This window comes from Heteronotia binoei, chromosome 2 (genome assembly GCF_032191835.1).
Source record: "Heteronotia binoei isolate CCM8104 ecotype False Entrance Well chromosome 2, APGP_CSIRO_Hbin_v1, whole genome shotgun sequence".
Lineage (NCBI taxonomy): Eukaryota > Metazoa > Chordata > Lepidosauria > Squamata > Gekkonidae > Heteronotia > Heteronotia binoei.
The window spans coordinates 3,416,229-3,433,555 of NC_083224.1; the positions used below are offsets into that span (position 1 = coordinate 3,416,229).

The window sequence follows — 17,327 nt, forward strand, 5'->3', positions numbered from 1 at the left end:
CTCCTTCCCCTGTGACCCCCAATCTAGGCCCAGATGTTCAATAGCAGGATGTAGTTACCTGGGAGTATGAAGAAGATGAAGAAGAAGATGAAGATATTGGATTTATATCCCGCCCTCCACTCTGAAGAGTCTCAGAGCGGCTCACAATCTCCTTTCCCTTCCTCCCCCACAACAGACACCCTGTGAGGTGGGTGGGGCTGAGAGGGCTCTCACAGCAGCTGCCCTTTCAAGGACAGAGTCTCAGAGTGGCTCACAATCTCCTTTCCCTTCCTCCCCCACAACAGACACCCTGTGAGGTGAGTGGGGCTGGAGAGGGCTCTCACAGCAACTGCCCTTTCAAGGACAGAGTCTCAGAGCGGCCTACAATCTCCTTTACCTTCCTCCCCCACAACAGACACCCTGTGAGGTGAGTGGGGCTGGAGAGGGCTCTCACAGCAACTGCCCTTTCAAGGACAGAGTCTCAGAGCGGCCTACAATCTCCTTTACCTTCCTCCCCCACAACAGACACCCTGTGAGGTGGGTGGGGCTGAGAGGGCTCTCACAGCAGCTGCCCTTTCAAGGACAGAGTCTCAGAGTGGCTCACAATCTCCTTTCCCTTCCTCCCCCACAACAGACACCCTGTGAGGTGAGTGGGGCTGGAGAGGGCTCTCACAGCAACTGCCCTTTCAAGGACAGAGTCTCAGAGCGGCCTACAATCTCCTTTCCCTTCCTCCCCCACAACAGACACCCTGTGAGGTGAGTGGGGCTGGAGAGGGCTCTCACAGCAACTGCCCTTTCAAGGACAGAGTCTCAGAGCGGCCTACAATCTCTTTTCCCTTCCTTCCCCACAACAGACACCCTGTGAGGTGGGTGGGGCTGAGAGGGCTCTCCCAGAAGCTGCCCTTTCAAGGACAACCTTGTATGGAGACCCATTGTGCACATGTCCAAAAGCACGAAGGACAGATTAGTCATTTGTACATTCCAAGACTGATGTCCCGCGCTGACACCTGGATAAACCTTGGTGGGTTCCCTTTGGAATCTTTAAAAAAAAAAAATGCATAAGGAACTACTTCCCAAACTCCCATCACAGAAAGACCTCTGCATTCTGCAATGGTTTTGTGGTTTTGAATATAATAATAGGGTTTAGTAGCGCTATTGAGTGTTCTGCACATAGTACTGCGTCACAACTCCCACAACAACCCTGCAGAGCAGGCCAGCGGGGTGATTCCCAAGTTGCAGGGGGGCAGCTGAGGTGTCCTGACTGGCGAGCTCATGCAGGGACAGCCTGTTCATTGGGCAGCTGCGTGCCGCTGCCTTGGGCACCAGAGGTGGAGGGGCATCAACCCGCCCAGCCACAACCCACCTGAGGGAACTGGAGCCCACCTTGGGAGGTAAAGTGCAAATACCATTAACAGGAGCAAAGTAATACAAGGAATTCTGGCAAAGTGCATTTTGCATTTTGGTGACACGTGAATCCCATTAACAGAAGCAGAGGAATGCCAGGCAGTACGACGACACTAAAATAAACAGAAGACTAACAAAGAGGGTTGGACTAGATGCCCCTTCCAACTCTATGATTCTATGATCAGCTTCCACAGACAAGAGCCCCTTGTGGAGCTATGCCTCTCAGAGGTGGCCTCCGCACACTGACGAATGGTGTGCTGCAGTAACTTCCCGCATGGAAAAGGCCATACGGCGACAGCGAAATCGGCAGCCACGTGTGGATGTGGCTGACAGCACAAGACAGAGAGATGGCAGGGAGAAGGCAGAGAAAGGAGTCCTTTTCTTCCTTTCGCACAATACGAGAACTCGTGGGCATTCAATGAAATTGCTGAGCAGTCGGGCTAGAACTGATAAAAGGAAGTACTTCTTCACCCAAAAGGTGATTAACACGTGGAATTCACTGCCACAGGAGATGGTGGCGGCTACAAGCATAGCCAGCTTCAAGAGGAGACTGGATAAACATATGGAGCAGAGGTCCATCAGCTGCTATTAGTCACAGCTTATTGTTGGAACTCTCTGTCTGGGGCAGGGTTGCTCTGTATTCTTGGTGCTTGGGGGGGCACAGTGGGAGGGCTTCTAGTGTCCTGGCCCCACTGGTGGATCTCCTGATGGCACCTGGGTTTTTTGACCACTGTGTAACACAAAGTGTTGGACTGGATGGGCCATTAGCCTGATCCAACAGGGCTTCTCTTATGTTCTTATGTGACACAGAGTGTTGGACTGGATGTGCCGTTGGCCTGATCCAACAAGGCTTCTCTTATGTTCTTATGTGACACAGAGTGTTGGACTGGATGGGCCGTTGGCCTGATCCAACAAGGCTTCTCTTATGTTCTTATGTGACACAGAGTGTTGGACTGGAGGGGCCGTTGGCCTGATCCAACAGGGCTTCTCTTATGTTCTTATGTGACACAGAGTGTTGGACTGGATGGGCAACTGGCCTGATCCAACAGGGCTTCTCTTATGTTCTTATGTGACACAGAGTGTTGGACTGGATGGGCGACTGGCCTGATCCAACAGGGCTTCTCTTATGTTCTTATGTGACACAGAGTGTTGGACTGGAGGAGCCACTGGCCTGATCCAACAGGGCTTCTCTTATGTTCTTATGTGACACAGAGTGTTGGACTGGAGGGGCCACTGGCCTGATCCAACAGGGCTTCTCTTCTGTTCTTATGTGACACAGAGTGTTGGACTGGATGGGTGACTGGCCTGATCCAACAGGGCTTCTCTTATGTTCTTATGTGACACAGAGTGTTGGACTGGATGGGCGACTGGCCTGATCCAACAGGGCTTCTGTTATGTTCTTATGTGACACAGAGTGTTGGACTGGAGGGGCCACTGGCCTGATCCAACATGCCTCTCTTATGTTCTTATGTGACACAGAGTGTTGGACTGGAAGGGCCATTGGCCTGATCCAATAGGGCTTCTCTTCTGTTCTTATGTGACACAGAGTGTTGGACTTGAGGGGCCATTGGCCTGATCCAACAGGGCTTCTCTTATGTTCTTATGTGACACAGAGTGTTGGACTGGAGGGGCCATTGGCCTGATCCAACAGGGCTTCTCTTATGTTCTTATGTGACACAGAGTGTTGGACTGGAGGGGCCATTGGCCTGATCCAACAGGGCTTCTCTTATGTTCTTATGTGACACAGAGTGTTGGACTGGAGGGGCCATTGGCCTGATCCAACAGGGCTTCTCTTATGTTCTTATGTGACACAGAGTGTTGGACTGGAGGGGCCACCGGCCGGATCCAACATGGCTTCTCTTATGTTCTTATATTAACCTATGATCCACTATTACTGTAAGCCACCTTGAACCACAAAGAAATAAATACACCTAGTGGCTATGAGCCGTGACGGCCTTCCCTCTGAATACTGGATGCTGAGGGTCAGGTCATTTTTTGTAGAAAAAGCCCAGCAGGAACTCATTTGCATCCCCTGACCACACCCCCTGACACCAAGAAGCTGAAGAAGAAGATATTGGATTTATATCCCGCCCTCCACTTCGAAGAGTCTCAGAGCGGCTCACAATCTCCTTTACCTTCCTCCCCCACAACAGACACCCTGTGAGGTGGGTGGGGCTGGAGAGGGCTCTCACAACAGCTGCCCTTTCAAGGACAACCTCTGCCAGAGCCACGGCTGACCCAAGGCCATTCCAGCAGGTGCAAGTGGAGAAGTGGGGAATCAAACCCGGTTCTCCCAGATAAGAGTCTGCACACTTAACCACTACACCAAACTGGCTCACCCCAAACCAAGCCAGCCGGAACTGCGTTCCTGCTGGGGGAGGGAACCCTGTTGAGGATGAAGCGGAAGGGATGCCAGTGGGCACCCCAGGGCCAGCCACTGCGGCCAGCTGGAAAGAGTCTGAGCCAGCGGGGCCAATCTTATGCCTGTGTGCAAGAGCAGCTTCTGCCAGCTATCTCTTTGGCTCAGCGGCTGTTCAACGGTGGGAAGTGAGCACGGACTTACAGCACCCGCTTCTTCTTCACCTTCCACTTCCCCAAGACCTCGGTGAAGGCATCGGTGACGGAGACTTTAAGGCCCACGTTCGGGACGGGCGCGATCGTCGAGCTCGGCAGCTGGAAGGACTTGATGCTCAAACTGCAGAGGGAGAGGAAGGAGAAAGTGGTCGGGATGGAAAGGCAGCTCGCAAGTGCACAAGCGGGGGCCAGGGCGGTTTGAGCAATGGCTGGGATTTGTCTTGTCTTCTCTGAGAATATTGTTGAAATATTTCATTATGGATAGGATGTCTGCGACTTTAAGGAACGCTGTAATGTGCAGTGCCTGAATAGATAATCATGTGATAACCGGATGTGTATTGTGAAGAATTCTTGAAGTTTTGTTCTCTCTTATGTTCTTATGTGACACAGAGTGTTGGACTGGATGCGCCACTGGCCTGATCCAACAGGGCTTCTCTTCTGTTCTTATGTGACACAGAGTGTTGGACTGGATGGGCCCCTGGCCTGATCAAACAGAGCTTTTCTTATGTTCTTATGTGACACAGAGTGTTGGACTGGAGGGGCCACTGGCCTGATCCAACAGGGCTTCTCTTTTGTTCTTATGTGACACAGAGTGTTGGACTGGATGGGCCAATGGCCTGATCCAACAGGGCTTCTCTTATGTGACACAGAGTGTTGGACTGGATGGGCCATTGGCCAGATCCAACAGAGCTTCTCTTATGTGACATAGAGTGTTGGACTGGATGGGCCACTGGCCTGATCCAACAGGGCTTCTCTTATGTTCTTATGTGACTCAGAGTGTTGGACTGGAGGGGCCACTGGCCTGATCCAACAGGGCTTCTCTTATGTTCTTCTGTGACACAGAGTGTTGGACTGGATGGGCCACTGGCCTGATCCAACAGGGCTTCTCTTATGTTCTTATGTGACTCAGAGTGTTGGACTGGATGGGCCACTGGCCTGATCCAACAGGGCTTCTCTTATGTTCTTATGTGACTCAGAGTGTTGGACTGGAGGGGCCACTGGCCTGATCCAACAGGGCTTCTCTTATGTTCTTATGTGACACAGAGTGTTGGACTGGAGGGGCCACTGGCCTGATCCAACAGGGCTTCTCTTATGTTGTTATGTGACACAGAGTGTTGGACTGGAGGGGCCACTGGCCTGATCCAACAGGGCTTCTCTTATGTTCTTATGTGACACAGAGTGTTGGACTGGAGGGGCCACTGGCCTGATCCAACAGGGCTTCTCTTATGTTGTTATGTGACACAGAGTGTTGGACTGGAGGGGCCACTGGCCTGATCCAACAGGGCTTCTCTTATGTTGTTATGTGACACAGAGTGTTGGACTGGAGGGGCCACTGGCCTGATCCAACATGGCTTCTCTTATGTTCTTATGTGACTCAGAGTGTTGGACTGGAGGGGCCACTGGCCTGATCCAACAGGGCTTCTCTTATGTTCTTATGTGACACAGAGTGTTGGACTGGAGGGGCCACTGGCCTGATCCAACAGGGCTTCTCTTATGTTGTTATGTGACACAGAGTGTTGGACTGGAGGGGCCACTGGCCTGATCCAACAGGGCTTCTCTTATGTTCTTATGTGACACAGAGTGTTGGACTGGAGGGGCCACTGGCCTGATCCAACAGGGCTTCTCTTATGTTGTTATGTGACACAGAGTGTTGGACTGGAGGGGCCACTGGCCTGATCCAACAGGGCTTCTCTTATGTTGTTATGTGACACAGAGTGTTGGACTGGAGGGGCCACTGGCCTGATCCAACATGGCTTCTCTTATGTTCTTATGTGACACAGAGTGTTGGACTGGAGGGGCCTTTGGCCTGATCCAACATGGCTTCTCTTATGTTCTTATGTGACACAGAGTGTTGGACTGGAGGGGCCACTGGCCTGATCCAACATGGCTTCTCTTATGTTCTTATGTGACACAGAGTGTTGGACTGGAGGGGCCACTGGCCTGATCCCACAGGGCTTCTCTTATGTTCTTATGTGACACAGAGTGTTGGACTGGAGGGGCCACTGGCCTGATCCAACAGGGCTTCTCTTATGTTGTTATGTGACACAGAGTGTTGGACTGGAGGGGCCACTGGCCTGATCCAACAGGGCTTCTCTTATGTTCTTATGTGACACAGAGTGTTGGACTGGAGGGGCCACTGGCCTGATCCAACAGGGCTTCTCTTATGTTGTTATGTGACACAGAGTGTTGGACTGGAGGGGCCACTGGCCTGATCCAACAGGGCTTCTCTTATGTTGTTATGTGACACAGAGTGTTGGACTGGAGGGGCCACTGGCCTGATCCAACATGGCTTCTCTTATGTTCTTATGTGACACAGAGTGTTGGACTGGAGGGGCCTTTGGCCTGATCCAACATGGCTTCTCTTATGTTCTTATGTGACACAGAGTGTTGGACTGGAGGGGCCACTGGCCTGATCCAACATGGCTTCTCTTCTGTTCTTATGTGACACAGAGTGTTGGACTGGAGGGGCCTTTGGCCTGATCCAACAGGGCTTCTCTTCTGTTCTTATGTGACACAGAGTGTTGGACTGGAGGGGCCACTGGCCTGATCCAACATGGCTTCTCTTATGTTCTTATGTGACACAGAGTGTTGGACTGGAGGGGCCACTGGCCTGATCCCACAGGGCTTCTCTTATGTTCTTCTGTGACACAGAGTGTTGGACTGGAGGGGCCACTGGCCTGATCCAACAGGGCTTCTCTTATGTTGTTATGTGACACAGAGTGTTGGACTGGAGGGGCCACTGGCCTGATCCAACATGGCTTCTCTTATGTTCTTATGTGACACAGAGTGTTGGACTGGAGGGGCCTTTGGCCTGATCCAACATGGCTTCTCTTATGTTCTTATGTGACACAGAGTGTTGGACTGGAGGGGCCACTGGCCTGATCCAACATGGCTTCTCTTCTGTTCTTATGTGACACAGAGTGTTGGACTGGAGGGGCCTTTGGCCTGATCTAACAGGGCTTCTCTTCTGTTCTTATGTGACACAGAGTGTTGGACTGGAGGGGCCACTGGCCTGATCCAACATGGCTTCTCTTATGTTCTTATGTGACACAGAGTGTTGGACTGGAGGGGCCACTGGCCTGATCCCACAGGGCTTCTCTTATGTTCTTCTGTGACACAGAGTGTTGGACTGGAGGGGCCACTGGCCTGATCCAACAGGGCTTCTCTTATGTTGTTATGTGACACAGAGTGTTGGACTGGAGGGGCCACTGGCCTGATCCAACATGGCTTCTCTTATGTTCTTATGTGACACAGAGTGTTGGACTGGAGGGGCCTTTGGCCTGATCCAACATGGCTTCTCTTATGTTCTTATGTGACACAGAGTGTTGGACTGGAGGGGCCACTGGCCTGATCCAACATGGCTTCTCTTATGTTCTTATGTGACACAGAGTGTTGGACTGGAGGGGCCTTTGGCCTGATCCAACATGGCTTCTCTTCTGTTCTTATGTGACACAGAGTGTTGGACTGGAGGGGCCTTTGGCCTGATCCAACAGGGCTTCTCTTCTGTTCTTATGTGACACAGAGTGTTGGACTGGAGGGGCCACTGGCCTGATCCAATATGGTTTCTCTTATGTTCTTATGTGACACAGAGTGTTGGACTGGATGGGCCACTGGCCTGATCCAACATGGGTTCTCTTCTGTTCTTATGTGACACAGAGTGTTGGACTGGAGGGGCCTTTGGCCTGATCCAACAGGGCTTCTCTTCTGTTCTTATGTGACACAGAGTGTTGGACTGGAGGGGCCACTGGCCTGATCCAATATGGTTTCTCTTATGTTCTTATGTGACACAGAGTGTTGGACTGGAGGGGCCACTGGCCTGATCCAACAGGGCTTCTCTTCTGTTCTTATGTGACACAGAGTGTTGGACTGGAGGGGCCACTGGCCTGATCCAATATGGTTTCTCTTATGTTCTTATGTGACACAGAGTGTTGGACTGGAGGGGCCACTGGCCTGATCCAACAGGGCTTCTCTTTTGTTCTTATGTGACACAGAGTGTTGGACTGGAGGGGCCTTTGGCCTGATCCAACAGGGCTTCTCTTCTGTTCTTATGTGACACAGAGTGTTGGACTGGAGGGGCCACTGGCCTGATCCAATATGGTTTCTCTTATGTTCTTATGTGACACAGAGTGTTGGACTGGATGGGCCACTGGCCTGATCCAACATGGGTTCTCTTCTGTTCTTATGTGACACAGAGTGTTGGACTGGAGGGGCCTTTGGCCTGATCCAACAGGGCTTCTCTTCTGTTCTTATGTGACACAGAGTGTTGGACTGGAGGGGCCACTGGCCTGATCCAACATGGTTTCTCTTATGTTCTTATGTGACACAGAGTGTTGGACTGGAGGGGCCACTGGCCTGATCCAACAGGGCTTCTCTTATGTTCTTATGTGACACAGAGTGTTGGACTGGAGGGGCCACTGGCCTGATCCAACAGGGCTTCTCTTCTGTTCTTATGTGACACAGAGTGTTGGACTGGAGGGGCCACTGGCCTGATCCAACATGGTTTCTCTTATGTTCTTATGTGACACAGAGTGTTGGACTGGAGGGGCCTTTGGCCTGATCCAACATGGCTTCTCTTATGTTCTTATGTGACACAGAGTGTTGGACTGGAGGGGCCACTGGCCTGATCCAACATGGCTTCTCTTATGTTCTTATGTGACACAGAGTGTTGGACTGGAGGGGCCTTTGGCCTGATCCAACATGGCTTCTCTTATGTTCTTATGTGACACAGAGTGTTGGACTGGAGGGGCCACTGGCCTGATCCAACAGGGCTTCTCTTATGTTCTTATGTGACACAGAGTGTTGGACTGGAGGGGCCACTGGCCTGATCCAACAGGGCTTCTCTTATGTTCTTATGTGACACAGAGTGTTGGACTGGAGGGGTCATTGGCCTGATCCAACAGGGCTTCTCTTATGTTCTTATGTGACACAGAGTGTTGGACTGGAGGGGCCACTGGCCTGATCCAACAGGGCTTCTCTTCTGTTCTTAAAGTGTGAGCTGGAGGCTAAATATCTGTGAGCTAGCTCCCGCTAACTCAGCTTAGAGGAAACACTGGTGGGGGTGTGTCTGTGGGTGAATGAAGAGCAGGTTGAGAGAGAGAAGCAAGGGCACCACTGCTGTACGGAGGGGGTGACTGTGAAGCATCTCTGTGGTGATCCTGTAGCTCCAGGTGGGCAGCAGAACAAAGTCTGAGTCCCCCGGTGGCACATTTAAGACCAAGAAAGTTTTATCGTGAGCTTCCGTGTGCACGCACACTTCCTCAGACAGAATGAAATGGAAACAGAAACAGCCACCTTGCATCTAGAAGAGGGGCAGTAAACCAGCAGACAGAACAACAAAGGGTTTTTTTTAGCAAATTAAAAGAATAAGTTTAGCTACATGGCTGTCAGCTGTTAGGGTTCAACTGGGGGTGGGGGACGGGATACGACAACACTAAGGAAGAAGAAAAAGATATTGGATTTATATCCTGCCCTCCACTCCGAAGAGTCTCAGACCCGCTCTCAATCCCTTTAACTTCCTCCCCCACAACAGACACCCACTCCTCCACTTGCAGCTGCTGGAATAGCCTTGGGTCAGCCATAGCTCTGGCAGAGGTTGTCCTTGAAAAGGAAGCTGCTGTGAGGTGGGTGGGGCTGAGAGGGCTCTCACAGCAGCTTCCCTTTCAAGGACAACCTCTGCCAGAGCTATGGCTGACCCAAGGCTATTCCAGCAGCTGAAAGTAGAGGAGTGGGGAATCAAACCCAATTCTCCCAGATAAGAGTCCGCACACTTAACCACTACTCCAAACTAGCTCTCAGGAGACAGACACCTTGTAAGGTGGGTGGGGCTGAGAGAGCTCTGACAGAACCTGCCCTTTCAAGGACAGCTCTGCGAGAGCTGTGGCTGACCCAAGGCCATTCCAGCAGCTGCAAGTGGAGGAGTGGGGAATCAAATCCGGATCTCCCACTTAAGAGTCCGCACACTTAACCACTACACCAGACTGGCTCTCCAGGAAGTGTGCATGCACACAAAAGCCCACACCCTGAATAAAACTTTGGCCTTGAAGGTGCCTGGCTGGACTTTGTCTGCACGGAGTGAGATCTCTCCGTCTGGGGATCATCTGCCTCTTGGTTTCCGCCCCTTTCTCTGCTTAAGCAAACATCGCTAACTGCTCCAGGCCAGGCGCTTGGTAGAAAACTGGTGTGGAGTCTGCAGGAAACCTGTTTGGAAATGATTGTTTGCTCTGGGACTTCTCTTTCCTGCCCGGTTGTTAATTATTACTTTTAGGTATGTGTGTTCTATTGTACCCTGACCTGAATAGCCCAGGCTAAGCTATTATCCTCAGACCTCAGAAGCTAAATAGGCTTGTGACTCGCAAGTCCTTGGAGGGGGTAGGGTTGCCAAGTCCAATTTAAGAAATATCTGGGGACTTTGGGGGTGGAGCCAGGAGACATTAGGGGCAGAGCCAAGATCAAGGCTGTGACAAGCATCATTGAACTCCAAAGGGAGTTCTGGCCATCACATTTAAAGGGACGGCACCCCTTTTTCAATGCCTTCCTTCCATAGGAAATAATGAAGGATAGGGGCACCTTCTTTTGGGGCTCATAGAATTGAACCCCCTGGCCCAATCGTTTTGAAACTTGGGGGATATTTTGGGGAGGGGCACTAGATGCTGCACTGAAAATTTGGTGCCTCTAACTCAAAAAACAGCCCCCCCCTCAGAGCCCCAGATACCCGTGGATCAATTCTCCTTGATTTTCTATGGGAATGAATCTCCACAGGGAATAACAGAGTTCCCAGCAGACATTCCCCTCACCTCCCCCCGCTTTCTGACGACCCTGAAGCGGGGGGAGGGCCTCCAAATCGGGGGATCCCCTGCCCCCACCTGGGGATTGGCAACCCTATGGAGGGGGGACCACCAAGGAAGTCTGGGGTTGCTAGGGTTGCCAATCCCCAGGTGGGGGCAGGGGATCCCCCGGTTTGGAGACCCTCCCCCCGCTTCAGGGTCGTCAGAAAGCAGGGGGAGGTGAGGGGAATGTCTGCTGGGGTAGAGGCACCACATTTTCAGTATAGCATCTAGTGCCTCTCCCCAAAATACCCCCCAAGTTTCAAAAAGATTGGACCAGGGGGTCCAATTCTATGAGCCCCTAAAGAAGGTGCCCCTATCCTTCATTATTTCCTATGGAAGGAAGGAATTGAAAAGGTGTGCAGAGGTCCCTTTAAATGCGATGGCCAGAACTCCCTTTGGAGTTCAATTATGCTTGTCACAGCCTTGATCCTGGCTCCACCCCTAATGTATCCTGGCTCCACCCCCAAAGTCTCCTGGCTCCACCCCCCAAAGTCTCCTGGCTCCACCCCCAAAGTCCCCAGATATTTCTTGAATTGGACTTGGAAACCCTAGGGGCTGCTACACAGAGGTAGGTGATAGGAAACCACCTCCAAGTGTCCCTGCCTTGGAAACCCCCCTGAGCTTTTTGGGAGCAGGAACTCCTTTGCATATTAGGCCATACACCCCTGATGTAGCCAATCCTCCAAGAGAAGAAGAAGGCGGTGGCGACGGCAATAGATTTATACCCTGCCCTTCCCTCAGTATCAGAATCTCAGAGAGGTTTACATTCTCCTATATCTTGTCCCCCCACAACAGACACCCTGTGGGGTGGGTGAGGAGCTCTGACAGAAGCTGCCCTTTCAAGGACAACCTCTGCGAGAGCCGTGGCTGACCCAAGGCCTTTCCAGCAGCTGCAAGTGGAGGAGCGGGGAATCAAACCTGGTTCTCCCTGAAAAGAGTCTGTACACTTAACCACTGCACCAGGGATGGCCAACGGTAGCTCTCTGGATGTGTGTGTGTGTGTGTTTTTTGCCTACAACTCCCATCAGCCCCAGCCATTGGCCATGCTGGCTGGGGCTGATGGGAGTTGTAGGCAAAAAACATCTGGAGAGCTACCGTTGGCCGCCCCTGCACTAGACCAAACTCGCTGTGACTCAGCAGCTCTTTGCTGCTCCTCCAGCACCACCACCATCACGTGTGCATTTTCTTTATTTATGAAATGTTTTAGTCATGACTCACCCGAAAAGTCTTGTGGCAAAGTCTTTCACCGCATTAGAAGTCTTTTACCACATTGAAGCCAATAAGGTGAAAAAACCAAGACCATAAAAACAAATAGGAAAGGAAAAAGGGAAAGGAAAGGTCCCCTGTGCGAGCACCACTCCTTTCCGATTCTGGGGTGACGTTGCTTTCACAACGTTTTCACTGCAGGCTTTTGACGGGGTGGTTTGCCATGGCCTTGCGGCGCCGTGGCGCAGAGTGGTAAAGCAGCAATGCTGCAGTACCGTGATCTGAACTCTCTGCTCACGACCTGAGTTCGATCCCCGGTGGAAGCTGGGTTTTCAGGTAGCTGGCCCAAGGTTGACTCAGCCTTCCCTCCTTCCAAGGTGGGTCAAATGAGTCCTCAGCTTGGTGCGGGGAAAGTGTAGATGACTGGCAAAGCACCCCGTAAAAAGTCTGCCGTGAAAACATTGTTAAAGCAATGTCACCCCAGAGTCAAAAACGACTGGCGCTTGTAGACGGGACCTTTCCTTTCCTTTCCTTTCCTTTCCTTTCCTTTCCTTTCCTTTCCTTTCCTTTCCTTTCCTTTCCTTTCCTTTCCTTTCCTTGCCATTGCCTTCCCCAGTCCTCTATACATTCCTCCCAGCAAGCTGGGTACTCATTTTACCCACCTCGGAAGGATGGAAGGCTGAGTCAACCTTGGGCCAGCTACCTGAATCCAATTTCCACTGGAATCGAACTCAGGTCATGAGCAGAGTTCAGATCACAGTACTGCAGTACTGCTGCTTTACCACTCTGCACCACGGGGCCGCTAAAAAACCAAAAAATAACAAATATCAAATATTAACTTTATTAAAGTCTGTGGCTAATTTGTAGTAATTAAGTGCGTGGACTCTCATTTGGGAGAACGGGGTTTGATTCCCCACTCCTCCGCTTGCAGTTAATGGAATGGCCCTGGGTCAGCCATAGCTCTGGCAGAGGTTGTCCTTGAAAGGGCAGCTGCTGAGAGAGCTCTCTCAGCCCCATCTACCTCACAGGGTGTCTGTTGTGGGGGAAGAAGATAAAGGAGATTGTAAGCCACTCTGAGACTACGATCCAGAGAGTAGGGCGGGGTATAAATCTACGGTCTTCTTCATGCCACTATTAAACCTGCCCAAACATGTGGTTAAAACGGATAAAAGGATAAAACGGATAAAAGGAAGTACTTCTTCACCCAAAGGGTGATTAACATGTGGAATTCACTGCCACAGGAGGTGGTGGCGGCCACAAGTATAGCCACCTTCAAGAGGGGTTTAGATAAAAATATGGAGCACAGGTCCATCAGTGGCTATTAGCCACAGTGTATGTGTGGATATAAAATTTTTTGCCACTGTGTGACACAGAGTGTTGGACTTGATGGGCCATTGGCCTGATCCAACATGGCTTCTCTTATGTTCTTATGTGGTTAACCTCCAAAAGCCAACCGAAATAATTCCGTTTTGAATGCCCCGCAGAAACTCAACAGGTCCGGCCAGCCATGGGTCTCCTCCATTTTAATTGTTCAAAAGATAAGGCTTGGTGTTAATGTTTTTTAAGACATGTTTTTCTTTTGTATGTTTTTAATCTGTAAGCCACCCTATGAAAGTGGGGAGGGGAGGTATAAATCTTGAACATAAACAAACACAATAAATCCATTTTGATCCAAGCCACAGCCTGTAGTCTCCTCTACCTGGGCTCAGTGTGAGTTTGAAGAAGATATTGGATTTATATCCCGCCCTGTTAGCCTTACAGCCCTCCACTCCGAAGAGTCTCAGAGTGGCTCACAATCTCCTTTCCCTTCCTCCCCCACAACAGACACCCTGTGAGGTAGATGAAGATATTGGATTTATATCCCTCCCTCCACTCCGAAGAGTCTCAGAGCGGCTCACAATCTCCTTTATCTTCCTCCTCCACAACAGACACCTTGTGAGGTAGATGAAGATATTGGATTTATATCCCGCCCTCCACTCCGAAGAGTCTCAGAGCGGCTCACAATCTCCTTTACCTTCCTCCCCCACAACAGACACCCTGTGAGGTAGATGAAGATATTGGATTTATATCCCGCCCTCCACTCCCAAGAGTCTCAGAGCGGCTCACAATCTCCTTTATCTCCCTCCCCCACAACAGACACCCTGTGAGGTGGGTGGGGCTGGAGAGGGCTCTCCCAGCAGCTGCCCTTTCAAGGAGAACCTCTGCCACGGCTATGGCTGACCCAAGGCCATTTCCGCAGGTGCAAGTGGAGGAGTGGGGAATCAAGCCCGGTTCTCCCAGATAAGAGTCCGCACGCTTCACCACTACACCAAACTGGCTCTCCGCTACACCGAACTGGCTCTGTTCTGTTACAGCGGCCTCACCTGTAGAAATGGTAATGGATATGACCGAAGTGCTTGACTTTGAAGGACCCAGAGAAATCGGGCAGTTTGATCCTGGCCAACTCCCTCTGCAAGGCCGCCACGCCCTCCTGGCGAGCTGAAGGGAAAGCGAGGAGAAAAACGGCGAGCGTCAGAGGTTGGCATCCTCATGTGGGGCGGGGGGGGGGGAGGGAACAGTCACCACCTTGAGCCCCTGGCAATAAAAGATACAGTCCTGTTTTTAGAGCAGGGGTTCCCAACCTTTTTGAGCCTGCTGGCACCTGTAGAATTCTGGCACAGTGTCATGCAGGGCTGCCAATCCCCAGGTGAGGCCCTCCCCCCATTTCCGAATCATAGGGAGGGACGGTGGCTCAGGGGTAGAGCATCTGCTTGGGAAGCAGAAGGTCCCAGGTTCAATCCCCGGCATCTCCAAAAAAGGGTCCAGGCATATAGGTGTGAAAAAAACCTCAGCTTGAGACCCTGGAGAGCAGGGGAGGGATGGTGGCTCAGGGGCAGAGCATCTGCTTGGGAAGCAGAAGGTCCCAGGTTCAATCCCCGGCATCTCCAACTAAAAGGGTCCAGGCAAATAGGTGAGAAAAACCTCAGCTTGAGACCCTGGAGAGCAGGGGAGGGACGGTGGCTCAGGGGCAGAGCATCTGCTCGGTAAGCAGAAGGTCCCAGGTTCAATCCCTGGCATCTCCAAAAAAGGGTCCAGGCAAATAGGCGTGAAAAACCTCAGCTTGAGACCCTGGAGAGCCGCTGCCAGTCTGAGAAGACAATACTGACTTTGATGGACCAAGGGTATGATTCGGTATAAGGCAGCTTCATATGTTCATCATCAGAAAGTGGGGCGGGGTTGTGGGGAGGGAAATATCTGCTGGGCACTCTATTATTCCCTATGGAGACCAATTCCCATGGGGTATAATAGAAAATTGATCCGTGGGTATCTGGAGCTCTAGGGGGGCTGTGTTTTGAGGTAGAGACACCAAATTTTCAGTACAGCATCTAGTGCCTCTCCTCAAACTATCCCCCCCCCCCCAAATTTCACAACAGATTGGACTGGGAGGTCCAATTCTATGAGCTGCAAAAGAAGGTGCCCCTATCCTTCATTATTTCCAACGGAGGGGAGGCGTTTAAAAGGTGTGCGGTCCCTTGAAATGTGGTACCAGAACTCCCTTCAGAGTTCAGTTGTGCCACACCCTTGCTCCTGGCTCCACCCCCCAAAGTCTCCTGGCTCCACCCCCAAAGTCCCCAGATATTCCTTGAGTTGGATTTGGCAACCCTAGTGTGATGGGCACAGCTACAACTGACAGATCCTGCCAGCAAAGGACTGCCACGGCTCACCTTCTGCTACACACTGAAGATCTTTGGGGCAGCTGCTGCCAAAGCAGTGTTTTTAAAAACCTCCACAGGCAATCCAATCTCCAATTAAATCAGAAGAAGAAGAAGAAGATATTGGATTTATATCCCGCCCTCTACTCCGAAGAGTCTCAGAGCAGCTCACAATCTCCTATACCTTCCTCACCCACAACAGACACCCTGTGAGGTGGGAGGGGCTGGAGAGGGCTCTCACAGCAGCTGCCCTTTCAAGGACAACCTCTGCCAGAGCTATGGTTGGCCCAAGGCCATTCCAGCAGATGCAAGTGGAGGAGGGGGGAATGAAACCCGGTTCTCCCAGATAAGAGAGCTATGACTGACCCAAGGCCATTCCAGCAGGTGCAAGTGGAGGAGTGGGGAATCAAACCCGGTTCTCCCAGATAAGAGAGCTCTGGCTGACCCAAGGCCATTCCAGCAGGTGCAAGTGGAGGAGTGGGGAATCAAACCCGGTTCTCCCAGATAAGAGAGCTCTGGCTGACCCAAGGCCATTCCAGCAGGTGCAAGTGGAGGAGGGGGGAATCAAACCCGGTTCTCCCAGATAAGAGAGCTCTGGCTGACCCAAGGCCATTCCAGCAGGTGCAAGTGGAGGAGTGGGGAATCAAACCCGGTTCTCCCAAATAAGAGTCCACTCACTTAACCACTACACCAAACTGGTTCTCCACACTTGTTCCTTTCCCCTTTTTAAAAACACCTGCAGGCACCAAGAAAAAGTGGTTACCATGTTGTGGACTCCCTCTTTAGTCCAAAGAGCCGGTCTGTGCAGGATCTAATGAAGATATGAACATCTGAAGCTGCCTTATACTGAATCAGACCCTCAGTCCATCAAAGTCACTATTGTCTACTCAGACCGGCAGCGGCTCTCCAGGGTTTCGAGCTGAGGTTTTTCACACCTACTTGCCTGGACCCTTTTTAGTTGGAGATGCCGGGGATTGAACCTGGGACCTTCTGCTTACCGAGCAGATGCTCTACCACTGAGCCACCATCCCTCCCAGTCCTCTCGCAAGACCTGGGCTGCAGCAGCTCAGGTCTAGCAAAGCGCTCTTAATCACCACCCAGCACAAACCTCTCCAAAGAACCCTCCTGCGGATGGAATCTGCTGGCTGCCCGTTGGGCAGTAGAGAGCGATTAGGATACCTACCATAATCCAAGCCTTTGCCCGTGATCCTGCCCACAAAGCCGGGGTTGGTGCCCTCCGCTAGCCCCAACCAAAGAGAGACCACCAGGGCAGCCTGAAGCAGGGTTCCTGGGGGCATCTTGGCAGCTTCCGGGGAGGCTGGAGAGGCAGGCGGCTGCTTTCGGACGGTCGAAATGGGAAGCGAGACTGAGTAGCAGGAGGAAGCAGGAAGCCCTAATACTGTTTCTGCGGTGGGGCTTCCCCAGGTTGCAGGCACGGGCTTTTCTCAAGATCCACCCACCCCGAGGCAATAGCCAGCAGCAAACGCAGCAGCCTCCGGGTTTTGTTTTTAAGAAGTGAATTAAGAGGCCGAAGTTGGTTTAGGGTTGCCACACCCCAGGTGGAGGCCCTCCCCCCCCCCCCAGGGTCATCAGAAAGCAGTGGGGGGGAGAAATGTCTGCTGGGCATTATTCTGTATGGAGGCCG

The 17,327-nt window shown here is 51.7% G+C and overlaps 1 protein-coding gene across 1 annotated transcript in view; it reads right to left on the reverse strand.

Moving 5' to 3' along the window:
* The window catches only part of LOC132591068 (bactericidal permeability-increasing protein-like), a 50,179-nt gene extending 33,135 nt beyond the window's left edge, over nucleotides 1-17,044 (reverse strand). Inside the window, exons 1-3 of the mRNA XM_060263957.1 lie at nucleotides 16,866-17,044; nucleotides 14,354-14,468; nucleotides 3,947-4,078 (exon numbers count right to left, since the gene is read on the reverse strand). Coding sequence (XP_060119940.1) covers nucleotides 3,947-4,078; nucleotides 14,354-14,468; nucleotides 16,866-16,980 — 362 coding nt within the window. The 5' untranslated portion in view covers nucleotides 16,981-17,044. The remainder of the gene's footprint in view (nucleotides 1-3,946; nucleotides 4,079-14,353; nucleotides 14,469-16,865) is intronic.
* Nucleotides 17,045-17,327: the final 283 nt, after the last annotated feature.